Source organism: Xiphophorus hellerii, chromosome 12, assembly GCF_003331165.1.
Source record: "Xiphophorus hellerii strain 12219 chromosome 12, Xiphophorus_hellerii-4.1, whole genome shotgun sequence".
Lineage (NCBI taxonomy): Eukaryota > Metazoa > Chordata > Actinopteri > Cyprinodontiformes > Poeciliidae > Xiphophorus > Xiphophorus hellerii.
In genome coordinates, this window is record NC_045683.1 from 4,248,480 (window position 1) to 4,260,313 (window position 11,834).

The 11,834-nt window shown below is 35.0% G+C and overlaps 1 protein-coding gene across 1 annotated transcript; it reads right to left on the reverse strand.

The window, feature by feature from the left end:
* Positions 1-282: 282 nt before the first annotated feature.
* LOC116729295 (ankyrin repeat domain-containing protein 31-like) lies at positions 283-8,570 on the reverse strand. Its single transcript, XM_032577723.1, has 12 exons — positions 7,913-8,570; positions 7,236-7,447; positions 7,009-7,152; positions 6,796-6,938; positions 6,114-6,288; positions 5,948-6,018; positions 5,209-5,317; positions 5,010-5,106; positions 3,611-3,992; positions 2,162-2,299; positions 1,497-1,617; positions 283-599 (listed from the first exon to the last, which is right to left on the reverse strand). Exons 1-12 carry the CDS (start codon positions 7,933-7,935, stop codon positions 445-447), a joined length of 1,770 nt encoding a protein of 589 aa, XP_032433614.1. The 5' UTR covers positions 7,936-8,570; the 3' UTR covers positions 283-444.
* Positions 8,571-11,834: the final 3,264 nt, after the last annotated feature.

The following is an 11,834-nucleotide window of genomic DNA, read 5'->3' on the forward strand; positions in this document are numbered from 1 at the left end:
AAATCAGCAAACGTAAATAAACTTTCCATAATATACAAATTATACTAGCACTTTTATTTGATAACTTATCTTTTTTTTTTTTCTTTTTTTTTCTCCGAAGAGTTTTTGCGGCGCTAGTGGCTCGTATTTTTTCTACAGTAGGCAGACAGGAAGGAGGGTGAGGAGAGGGGGAAAGACATGCGGCAAAGGTCGTTGGGACCGGGAGTCGAACCCGCGACGTCTGCGTCGAGGACTAAGGCCTCCAAACGTGGGGCGTGCTAACCCCCTGCGCCACCACAGCACGCCCCGATTACTTGTCATTTTTAGCTATTTGCCCTAGATATGACAAAGTAATTGCAATTGACTTTAGTTAGCAAGAACAAACTACTATGTACTGAATACACATAAAATAAAATAGTGTAAAATAAAACAGAACCCTACAGGGTCATAAATATAAAGACACAGCTAGAGTTCAAGCTCCCAGTTGTCAAACTCTACTTGGTCTTGGTTCATGAGCTTGTCCCAGTACAAATCCATCACAGCGTTTGGAATCATCTCCTCAGGGGTCACCAAGTGGATGATACGAATTCTTCGTAAGAGCTGATATGGGTCCACTGATTCTGCAGAGAATTAAAATATAAAACTGTTAATGAAGTACAAAATGTACCGAACAAGAAAGGCAGGTGATCGTTAGCATAAAGTTAAAGTTGGGGCTATTAAAGGGTTAATTTACTTAGGAAATAGCAATAAATAACTCACAATAAAAAAAGCGATCTAAAATATAAAGAAATTAAGGGCTATACAAAGTGTATAAAAATAAAATAGATATTTAATTATGAAATTAATTTACAAAAAAATACTCAACAGGACATCCTAATTCTTGCTATTTCTTCTACTTGTTTCCATACACTTTTAGCCACATTACTTCTTCATATTTTGTGCTATTTCAACCTTTCAACTTCCACCATATCCTGCTTATGCAGGACATTGCAGCTATGTCTTTTGGTAGTGACATCTTCTACGGTTTATTAAATATTCAGCTTTTTCAATCATCTTGCGCCCCGTTGAAATCAATGGAACATCCAACAATTTCTGAAAAATTCGTCTAAAAAACTGCACTCTTTCACAGATCTCTGTCTGAACGCATTTTAATTAGACATAAATTTAACCCTTCTTCACCATAAAGTTACTCAAGATTGGTTATTTTACAAACAAAAACTAAAGTGAATTGCTATGTTTCATTTCAATTCAATTCAAAAATACTGTATTTCTCACAAAGGGAAATTAAATGTTGTTGTAACTCAGACTGGCACAAAAATATCTGCTATTGACCCAAAACACACTGAATTTAGAGGTAGTTTGGCAATCTAAAGCAAATTAAGAAAACTCTTTCAAAAACAAATGTTATGTTTTTATCTCTGTGTTTTCAGTTCATCAGAAAAAAAGCTTGAGGTCAGTCTAAAGAGGGGATTTTCATCTGGAAGTGTTTGCTGTATTTGGACACATGACCAACTCACCTAAACTCGGCTCCGGTTCAGTAGAATCATCTTTGTCAGCATGAAGACGGATATCAGACAGATTTTGTTTGGCCTCTGAGTTCAGCAAGTAGTAAGACAAAGGTTTGTCTCTGAAAGTCATCTTTAAGACAGAGAAGGGAAAATATCATGTTTGAGTCAATTACAATTAACCTTTCTTTATTACAATTTATTTACAATTACAATTTATTACAATTAACCTCCAAGTTTCTTTCTTTATTACTAAATAATGACCAATCTGTGAGTTTCAGCCTCTCAGTGCCAAAAATTATTAGATGGGAGCAGTAAATGCATTTAGTTTCCATGCAAAATCAATAAACAATTTATTTCTTAAAAAACGTTGCACCAAATATTGTGTCCAATCGGTTTGCAGCAATAGCAACCTGTGATGAAGATTAAAGTTTGATGTTTTGTGCAGCTCTAGCTTTCATACATCTTGATTTGTTTTGGCTATTTTGTGAAGTTTCGGCCACACGCTTCCATTTATTTTATTGTGATTTTATGTAACATGTATATATCAATAGAAAAGGTGCTTAGTAAAGAAAAACAACTTCACTTAAACTTTTGAAAAACTCAAATGTTTCAAGAATCAGGGCCATTTTTCTGAAACCGTAAGGTGGCATTTCAGTGATACGATGAAGACTAACCTTGTTCAGAGCATACATGGAGCCGACAGGGATGTTATTACCAAGAATGGATTCCAGCCAGAACTCTGGAGTCCGATACGACTTCCCTTTGCTCATTATTACGCCACCAGAGAGAACTTGTGCAACATGCTGCTTACCCTGCAACAGAAATGAAGACATAATTCATTTATTAATCAACTAGCAATTATTTTTCAACAGCTGCTAAATGCACCAAAAGGCAACAGAAACATTCCATTCATTTCACGTAGACTTAGATGTAAGTCTGCAACTAACGACTATTTTAGTTATTTAATTGGATGAAAAAAATGGCACATTCTGCAGAATTTTCACTTAGCCACTTAAGCCTTTTTTATACAATACTGCAAATACAGTTTAAATTTCAAATAAACAATTCAATTCCTTTTTTAAAATCAGAAAATCTACATTTTACTGCCTAAAATGCAACAACCTACAGTTCCTTCAGTGAACGCTTGATCATTTTTTAGAAAAGGATGAATATGCAGCTAAAAATACTCCTAACATCTGCATTTGAAAAGTCCAGGCCTTTTCTGCTTGTATTGACATCAATAAATTAAGAATTATCTGTTAATTATTTCTTCAATTAACCAATTAGTAATTGGACAGCAAAAGTTGCTTTATAGGACTTTTTTTTTTTTAAAGAATTTAAGATAATTTTGCATTTATCTTAAATGCAAAATGCATATATTTTGTGTAGCTTTGTTTTGATTATTGCTCTGAGTGTGTTGTTCTTTCAGCATTTTTTGAGTCCGTATACTCAAGTTAACAATTAATCTATTACTACATTTATAGACAGCAGAAGAGGGTAGAATACTTTTACTTTTTTTTACTCAAACAAAAGTAAAAAGTAGCTAACCAAGAAATTACTCAAGTGAATAAAAGGTCTACTCAAGACCTGAGTAACTGATCAAATAATAATTCATTTAGTGTTTAAAAATTATTAAATACTAGTTTTTCATATTTAATAAAGAAAGCAAAAAATGCTTTTTAATTTAAGAAAAAAATTATATTTTGCTTTAAAAATCCAAATATAAATTGAAAATTATTCATATAAATAAGATAATTACAATATAACATAACAAAATAACACAAAAGAAAAATTTTCCCAAATCAGTTTGTTTCATTATGAAACTTTAACAAAAATTGCAGGTGTGTGTCCAGTGGATTTTTGGTTAAAACGTGTTTTTCATTCAGTGGGTAGAAAATCCAGAAATTTTACTCAAGTAAGAGTAGAGATACTTCATAATAAAATTACTCAAGTAAAAGTAAAAATACTCCTACAAGTAATTTTTTTCCTAAAAGTAGCTCCAGTAAATGTAGCTAAGTAAATCTAGCTAGTTACTACCAAACTGTGATTGTCAATTATTTAGATTCATCACAATTAAACGTTTCAGGCCTAGTTAATGGTAACTCTTCAGAGATGAATGTCACCTTTAATGTCAGATGTAAATCGCTGCCCTTGGGCAATACTCCGCTCTGTACGAGCTGACGCAGACCTCCACCATCATCGTTAGCCCCTCTTTGTATCAACGCCTTCTTTCCTTTCTTCTTGGAGAAAAACTGCAAAGCGGCTCTGGTTTGTGGACCATTTCTCCAGCTTCCGGCTTCCTCACTCTGCAGGTCAGGGAGAGTGGGAGCAGCAACGCTGACTTGATGATTCAAGGACTGAACTGAAATTTTAGCCTTTGTTGTAGTGAAAGCTTCTTCCAGTTGCATTTGTTTCTGGAGGAGTTGCACCAAATGTCTCTGATTTGAAGCCAGAGACAAGAACTGACTTTTCAGGACTCGGTGGCAAAGGTGGTGAGACACGACCCTGGAAAAAAGAGATAATCATGCTGTTATCAGGAGGAATAAATGTGCAAACAGATCAGCAGCATAACTGCACATGTGCATCTCAGGATATAAAAATATTAAGAAAGATAATTCATTTATGGAATAATAATTACAATTTTTAGTAACAATGCAAAAACAAGAAATTTTAGCACCACTGGCTTTTTATAAAGCTACCAAGAAGTGCTGGCAGAAACTATAAAAAACAATATGCATGTGTCTTTTTATTATGTGTAATAAAATATCTGGTTTCAACTGTAAAAAACTCAAACATTGGATTGCACTTTATTACGAAAATGCACAATTTGAATATCAAGCACTTTCAAGGACTTTATACAGAAATCAAGCACTTTCCAAACCATAAAATTCAAGCATTTTCAAGGACTTCAAACACCAATCCAAACTCTAGTGAAAGTAGTGATCCATTTTGAAATCTTGGTGTAATGATGGACTCTAACCTGAACATTGGAGCCACATAAAGACAGTTACAAAGTTGGCCTTCTATCACCTGAAGAACATTTTCAGGATTACAGACCAATGTCTCAGCAAGATCCAGAGAAACTCATCCATGCGTTTATCTTTAGTCACATTGATTACTGCAACAGTGTCTTCACAGGTCTGACTAAAAAAAAATCAGATCCAGAACGCTGCTGCTGCTGGTGTTCTGACTAAAATCAGGAAGATAGATAGAGCACATCACCTCAGTTTTAAAATTCTTCACTGGCTCCCTGATGGTCAGAAGGTAGACTTTAAAATGCTGCTGTTTATAAATCACTGAATAACTTAAAGATCTGCTGTTGTTGTATCAACCTGCCAGACCTCTCAGGCCTTTTGGTTCTGGTCTGCTCTTCATCTCCAGAACCAGAACCAAACATGGAGAAGCAGAATTTGTATTTTTCTCAAATTAGGAGAGTAATTAAAAAGAAAAAGCATACTTTGCAGTATTTGCCCATCCAATCTGAAAATGCTTTAGCTTAATCAATGATATTCCTGAACTGACCTGAATTTGTGGGTCAGATCGTTCTTCTCTAAACGTTGCTTGGCGAGAACATCCATCAGAACGTTTTGGATCTGCAACAAAACTTCTTTGCATCTCCCTGAAAATCAGAACAACTGCAGTTAGATTGGAGAGCATGTTAAATATGATAATGTACAATATTTTTTCTAAAATTGCTGATGAAAACTGAAACAGATCTCACCAATATCCTTGAGATCTTTTGGAGGCCAGGTTGACATTTCTGCTTGTTTCCTCCTAGCATCCTCCAGAAGCGCTGAAACCGCCTCTGAACTGCTCTGAACTGCTCTGAACTAAACGAAATCAAAGCAAAAGGTTTCAGTAAAATGATGCAGCATTTATCCAAGAATAGCCAAGTTTCCATTCACCATATAACAGCACAATTTAACATTTTGAAAATAAAGTCTTCTAATGGATATAGTTTTGGTGCAAACCATAAAGAAGAAGACGGGAAGTGGTTGTAAGACGATGGAGATGCGGGGTTTTTAATTACTTATCACGTGAATAAGAGTGATTCACACGTGATTTTATTTGCGTTTCTTATTTAACAGAAACACAACATATGCAAAATTATGTTTTTCCAACATTAGCAGAATATTGACAAAGTTTTGCTCACATTTGTAATAAAAACGCAGCCAGTGATACTGATGCAAACAGCAAAAACGATGTTAAGTAAAAGTGGTTAAATCTCCAGCTTCGGATAAGATAACTAAAGATATTATGGTGACTGCCTTCATGAAACAGGATGTGAACGACCATATATGGAGCAGCTGGAGCAGAAGAGTAAATGAATCAATAACAGACTGGATCTTTCAGGGGCAAAAGCATTTTCACTGAAATGCATTTCATTAATTTGATAATAAGCATAAAGTAGAAGCACAAACAGCTCAAAGGAAAAAGTGCAATATGTGAAAAAGTCTCACATTATTTATCCGTTTCAGCTGAACATCAGTAGATTCTCCGCCTGTATCACCCGACTCTCTTGGATGAAGGTCTGAAACACTCACAACTTTAAATAAATCTAAATCATTCAGGACTTTAAACCTTTACCAGATGTCTCAATAAATTTCTTCTTCTTTAGATGCTCACCTGGTTCGCCGCATCGTGTTGCCCCTTTGCTAGACTTCATTTGGTCTTCATAGGATGTTTGGAAACTCAAGAGTAGCTCTTTCATACTCCTGTCCTCGGCCATGTCCAACAAACTTTTTCCACCAACATTCTGGTCGGCAGGGATTGAGCCGTTCTCAAGGAGGAGTTTCACAACCTACACAGAAGAAAAAAAACATTTCAAACGTTCTGTTAGAGTAGAAAGAAACTCTTCCAGAGAAAGCAGCCATTTATTATAAAAAATTCAGATAATATTTGCGGGACTGTGAAAAAGTTAGCTTTGTCTTATTTCAAAGTGTACTAGAAATACACTAGAAATTAGATTAGATCTGTAAGATTTTGTGTTTTTGCAGTGTGTGCCCTGTATTGCCTTGACATTGGATCGAAAACAAAACATGCACTAATTATCGATATTTTGTTAAAACCAAATAAGTAAAAGGAATATTTTACTTTTCATTTTCACAACAAGAGAGGTACCCGTTGAATCTTTTGACGTTTTTAATTTAAAGTAAAGCAATCAGCAGATAAACTATACTTTGCTGCGCATATTCTGAGAATAAACTCAGCTCTTTTTCACCTCATGCATGTTTTCTGTATCTAAATAATGTGTTTTTTTTCTTTCTTTTTATATGCCAAAACATTCTTTGAGAGTTTTTTCCTTCACCTGGTGGTGTCCACCGTAAACAGCGTCGTGCAGCGGTGTGACGCCCTCACAGCTCAGAGCGTTAACGTTAGCTCCAGCCCTCAGCAGCTCCTCCACCACAGACTCGTCTCCAGAAACGCAGGCCTCATGCAGAGGTGTCCATCCTGACAGAACCAATGAAAAAATGCTGTTATACATGGAGGAGTAAACAGAAATGTTTAAGCTGTAACAAACCTGCATAATCCTCCATGTTGACCCTGATTCCAGCCTGAAGGAGCATTCTGACTTGAGGCAGATCTTTCCTCCGACACGCTTTGTGAAGAAGAGTCTCTCCCTTCGCGTTTCTCTTGTGAAGCTTCTTTTCAGTTGGAACTTTTGCTTTGAGCAAACAGAACCCAACAAATAAAAAATCTCTAATATAATCTCGATAAACATGAAGCTTTAATGTTTTTCCAGCTCACCTGATCGTGATGAAGACGCAGACTTTTCACCTCTGCAGGACTTCAGTTTCCCTCTTTTCTGCTGATTCAGCTCCGGTTTGTTTTTAATCTCATGAGAACCTGAAACGGCAGACGATCTGCTTTGGAAAGCAGGAAGATCCTGCAGCAAACTGACAGATTCCTGGTCTGAAAGCATCGCCTCTTCATCCATCTCAGCCTCATTAGAAGCGTTACTGAAGGCAGAAACACATAAACACAAGTCACAGTCTACAACAACTTCCTGAAAATACTTTCTAATTACTGACAGGCCTTTCACTTCAAATGCAGCAATCGATTTTTCTATCAGTTATTCCAGAGGTGGGTAGAGTACCCAAAAATTGTTCTCAAGTAAGAGAAGCTATACTTCAACATATTTTTATTCAAGTGAAAAGTAGCCTTCCAAGAAATGACGAGTAAAAAAGTATTTGGTAGAAAGCACTAAGTACCTGATCAAATTACCAATCATTTTATATTTAAAAATATAGAAGTACAGACTTGAAATATGCTTATAATTTTTAGAAACGCAGAAAACTGTTTGGATCTGATTGCTCTGTACAATACTCTACAGTGACGGCACAAAAACTGACGCTGTAAAGTTAGCAAAACAATATAATATTAATTTTACAAGTAAAGGTATTAAACAGATACATCAAACCTACCAAACGGCGCTGCTTTCATTCATTTTCCGTATCTGATGATTCGCTGAGTCTCAGCAGGAGCAGATTTTCACTCGGGTGTTGATAATACGTTAACGATCTGCCTCTGGTTTATAAATAATCGTCCTTCCTTCGAGATCCAGCTGATTCAGCTTCTCAACATTTCATGTAAAAACTCTGTAGAAATTCACCTTCAACAGAGAAATAATACCAAAGTAAATAACTTTCTAAGAAAACAAGGATCTTTGAGATGATGAGGTCTAAAAATATTTTTCCACCCACCCCACTAGCTTGCAGCACAAGCTAAAGAAACAAACAGCTACACTGAGTTTGTATTATCTATACTTTAATATAATCTGTGAAAAACAATTAATTTCTCAGTTTCAGTCCTCCAGCGCTGCAATTTTTAGTTATTAACCATTGATTTTATTCATGACATGACATTGAGAATAACTGATATGCAAACTATAAATGATGGCTTTACTATTCCTGATGGTCTTTTGGTTTGGGTCTGATAACATTAAAAAGAAAAAAAAAATCAAGAACAATAAACCAAACTGACCCTTAAACTGTGTGAATTGTTTTATAACTGGTAGATTAATTCTATACAAAGTATTAAATAATACAGCTGTCAGGGCTTTTTTTCTGCTTTTAATTCACTTTAAAAACGTATTTACTCTGAAAAGCACTTTGTGTCATAAAGCGCTGCATGTTTTTTTTTATTGTTAAACAATGTCAAAACTCATTAATAAACTTGGCCTAAATGACTATTACAAGTAAAACAAAGAACGACCAAGAACAACCAAAACGATCCTTTTTCACTTTTTTTTTGTTTTGTTTTGTCAGCCATGTTACCCTTTACTGTATATCTAAATGTATAAAAACAGGTATTACTTGTTTTTCTGCTGCCATTCAGATGCTTAATTAATTTGAGATTATTCATTTGAACGTTGTAACTATTTTAGGTATGATTTTAATTAGATACACCAGGCATTTAAGGAACGAATTAATGAATGTCGATTATTTTATGGTAGCTACTAATACTCAGAACAGGACTTTGAAATTGAGTCAACATAAAAAATTTTTTAACAACCATTAGTTTTCATCCTGAAGTGTTTTAAATACAGCTAAATACTGAAAGCTCTCTATATTGTCCTGAAAACTTCAAATATTAAAACAAAATTGTATTAGGGGATGTACTTATGAAAATAAGCATTTAACATCACTTTATACATTTTTATAATCTAAATAATGATTTGGTTCAAAGTTGTGTAATCAAAACTAATGAATCTACCATTTCTACAATTATACCTAAATTACGTTTGCTGCCATTCACATCTATTTTAATATATTGTATAGAGAAGACATTAGTATTAGTAAGCTTAAATACATAACTTTACAATGGCTAATATGACTTCTAAAATATTTATCTTAAGATAGACACCCTAAAATGCTCATAGCTTTGGCTAACCCTAACCCTATAATGCTCATAGCTTTGGCTAGCCCTAGCCCTATAACACTCATAGCTTTGGCTAACCCTAACCCTATAATGCTCATAGCTTTGGCTAGCCCTATAATGCTCATAGCTTTGGCTAGCCCTAGCCCTATAATGCTCATAGCTTTGGCTAGCCCTAGCCCTATAACGCTCATAGCTTTGGCTAGCCCTAGCCCTATAATGCTCATAGCTTTGGCTAGCCCTAGCCCTATAACGCTCATAGCTTTGGCTAACCCTAGCCCTATAATGCTCATAGCTTTGGCTAGCCCTAGCCCTATAACGCTCATAGCTTTGGCTAACCCTAACCCTAAAATGCTCATAGCTTTGGCTAACCCTAACCCTATAATGCTCATAGCTTTGGCTAACCCTAACCCTATAATGCTCATAGCTTTGGCTAACCCTAGCCCTATAATGCTCATAGCTTTGGCTAGCTAGCCGAAACATTTTTAAACAGAACTTACCACGGAAATGCTCGCAAACATTCCTAAACATTGGTTTATTTCCAAGTTGTGTTCGACATTTACTTAAAAATACCTTTAAGTAATCGTAACATTTTACTTTTAAACTTAACGGAGAGCAAATAAATAGAAATTTTACCACTTAAACGATCACAAATATGTCCGAATTTAGTTTGTTCTCTTAATAAGAGACCTACAGCGCGAGATGTGATACATTCAACGGTCGTCAGAAAACGGAGCTAAAATGTATATTTTGTGTTGGAATGACGAAAATCGCGGATTTCTAAAATCCATTCTTTGATGGAGAACTGTGTCTGCGAATAAATATGTGTTCTTCCTGCATAAACTATGAGTCACCTTAAATTAAAGACCCAGTTTCTAAATTTGCTCCACAGTTTTAGAGCATTCTACATTTTTACTGAAAGTAGAGGCCATTTTGGTAAATGTTGTAAACACAGTGCTGAACACTGACTTCCATGAGCTCCATCCATATCACAAAACCTGGTCTATACAAAATACTCAAAACAATGTGGTATTTTGAAATTTATATTTTTAATATAAAGTAAAAATATTATAGTTTAATAATATTATGGCTTAGCAAGGCTCACATTTCTCTTGTACACTAAAACTGCACATGAATTTTCAATTCAATGTTCAATGGGTTAAGAAGAAAAATACGTAAAAAAAATAAAAATAAAAAAAAAATAATTTATTTTCCAGAAAAGCAACTTAACATAAGACTACTACAAAAGGTATGTGGTAAATCTCAAGAGTCAAGTTTCAACTTTTGAATCAAATTACTAAAATAGAAACTTTTCAAAGATATTTTAAGTTATTGAGACCCACCTGTATGTAGACTTTTATGTAGACACCTCACCTATAGTAGATCAAATACAATAAAATACTGTGCAGCTATTACAAATGCCTACTAAGATTAAAAATAACTTTCTTGCTTAATGATTTAAAGGTAATGTACATATAGATAAGATGTTTTTTAAAATGTGCGAACATTTCAATAGGTGTGATGAAATGTTGATCTTCTCTGTAAGTGGGCTACATCGGCCAGGCCCATTATATCCTCTACTCAACATACTGAAACGCATATTAAAACCTCCAAAGGATTTATTTTCATGTTTAAAAACATTAGTTCTCATCTGTTCCTGAATGCATCACTGATTTTTGGATTAAAGGTCGAATCCAGATGACAGTTGATTAAATCCTTAATGAACATTACTAGTGGTTCATACTATCAATAATATACTATTTGAATTTTTGCTTTAATAGATTTGATTAAAGTACTGCTTTTTCTGATTTGTACTTTCAGGTGACTACTTGGAAGTAATTAATGTTGCCTGGCTAAAGATGTCAAACCTCAGAAGTAGAAACCCAGGAGGATCAGGGTAAAAGAAAGTTTTTGTATGTCAATAATTAGGATTATTAGCTACAAAGAGAGAGAGAGTTGTTCATGGTTTCCTTCAATTGGATCTCTTTATATTGCTTCAATATGATAGGGAGCTCTAAAAACCATCTGTCTTTGCTACAATATTACAATCCTCTTACATGACAATCAAGTATTAATGGACAAAACTTGCCTAAATGAAATAAATCATGTTGATGTTTATGCAGGTTTTTTAACTACATGTTTATGTTGTAAATGTATTCAGATTCTTTTTAGGTGGATCTATGAAAGACCTGCTCTGCTGTCTGCAACATTTTATCCAAAATCCTCTCAAACCACCAAGCAGAGCAGTAGAGTGAACAGGGTGGAGAGAAAAGTCCTTCTGCTCACTAGCACTTAGTGACTGAAATATTTAGTAAGTATATGTACATGTACCTGCGACAGACTGGAGACCTGTCCAGTGTGACCCCGCCTCTCGCCTGGAACGTTAGCTGGAGATCGGCACCAGCAGCCCTCCTGACCCCACTAGGGACAAGGGTGTTAGAAAATGAATGAATGGATGGATGGATGAAT

What these genes read in the sequence shown, in the direction of transcription:
- LOC116729295 (XM_032577723.1), bottom strand. Translation starts at nt 7,935, where the DNA reads ATGAATGAAAGCAGCGCCGTTTG. An exon ending in AACACGATGCGGCGAACCAG is followed by an intron (nt 6,019 to 6,113) that starts GTGAGCATCTAA and finishes TGAGTGTTTCAG; the next exon opens with ACCTTCATCCAAGAGAGTCG. An exon ending in TGAACCGGAGCCGAGTTTAG is followed by an intron (nt 600 to 1,496) that starts GTGAGTTGGTCA and finishes AATTCTCTGCAG; the next exon opens with AATCAGTGGACCCATATCAG.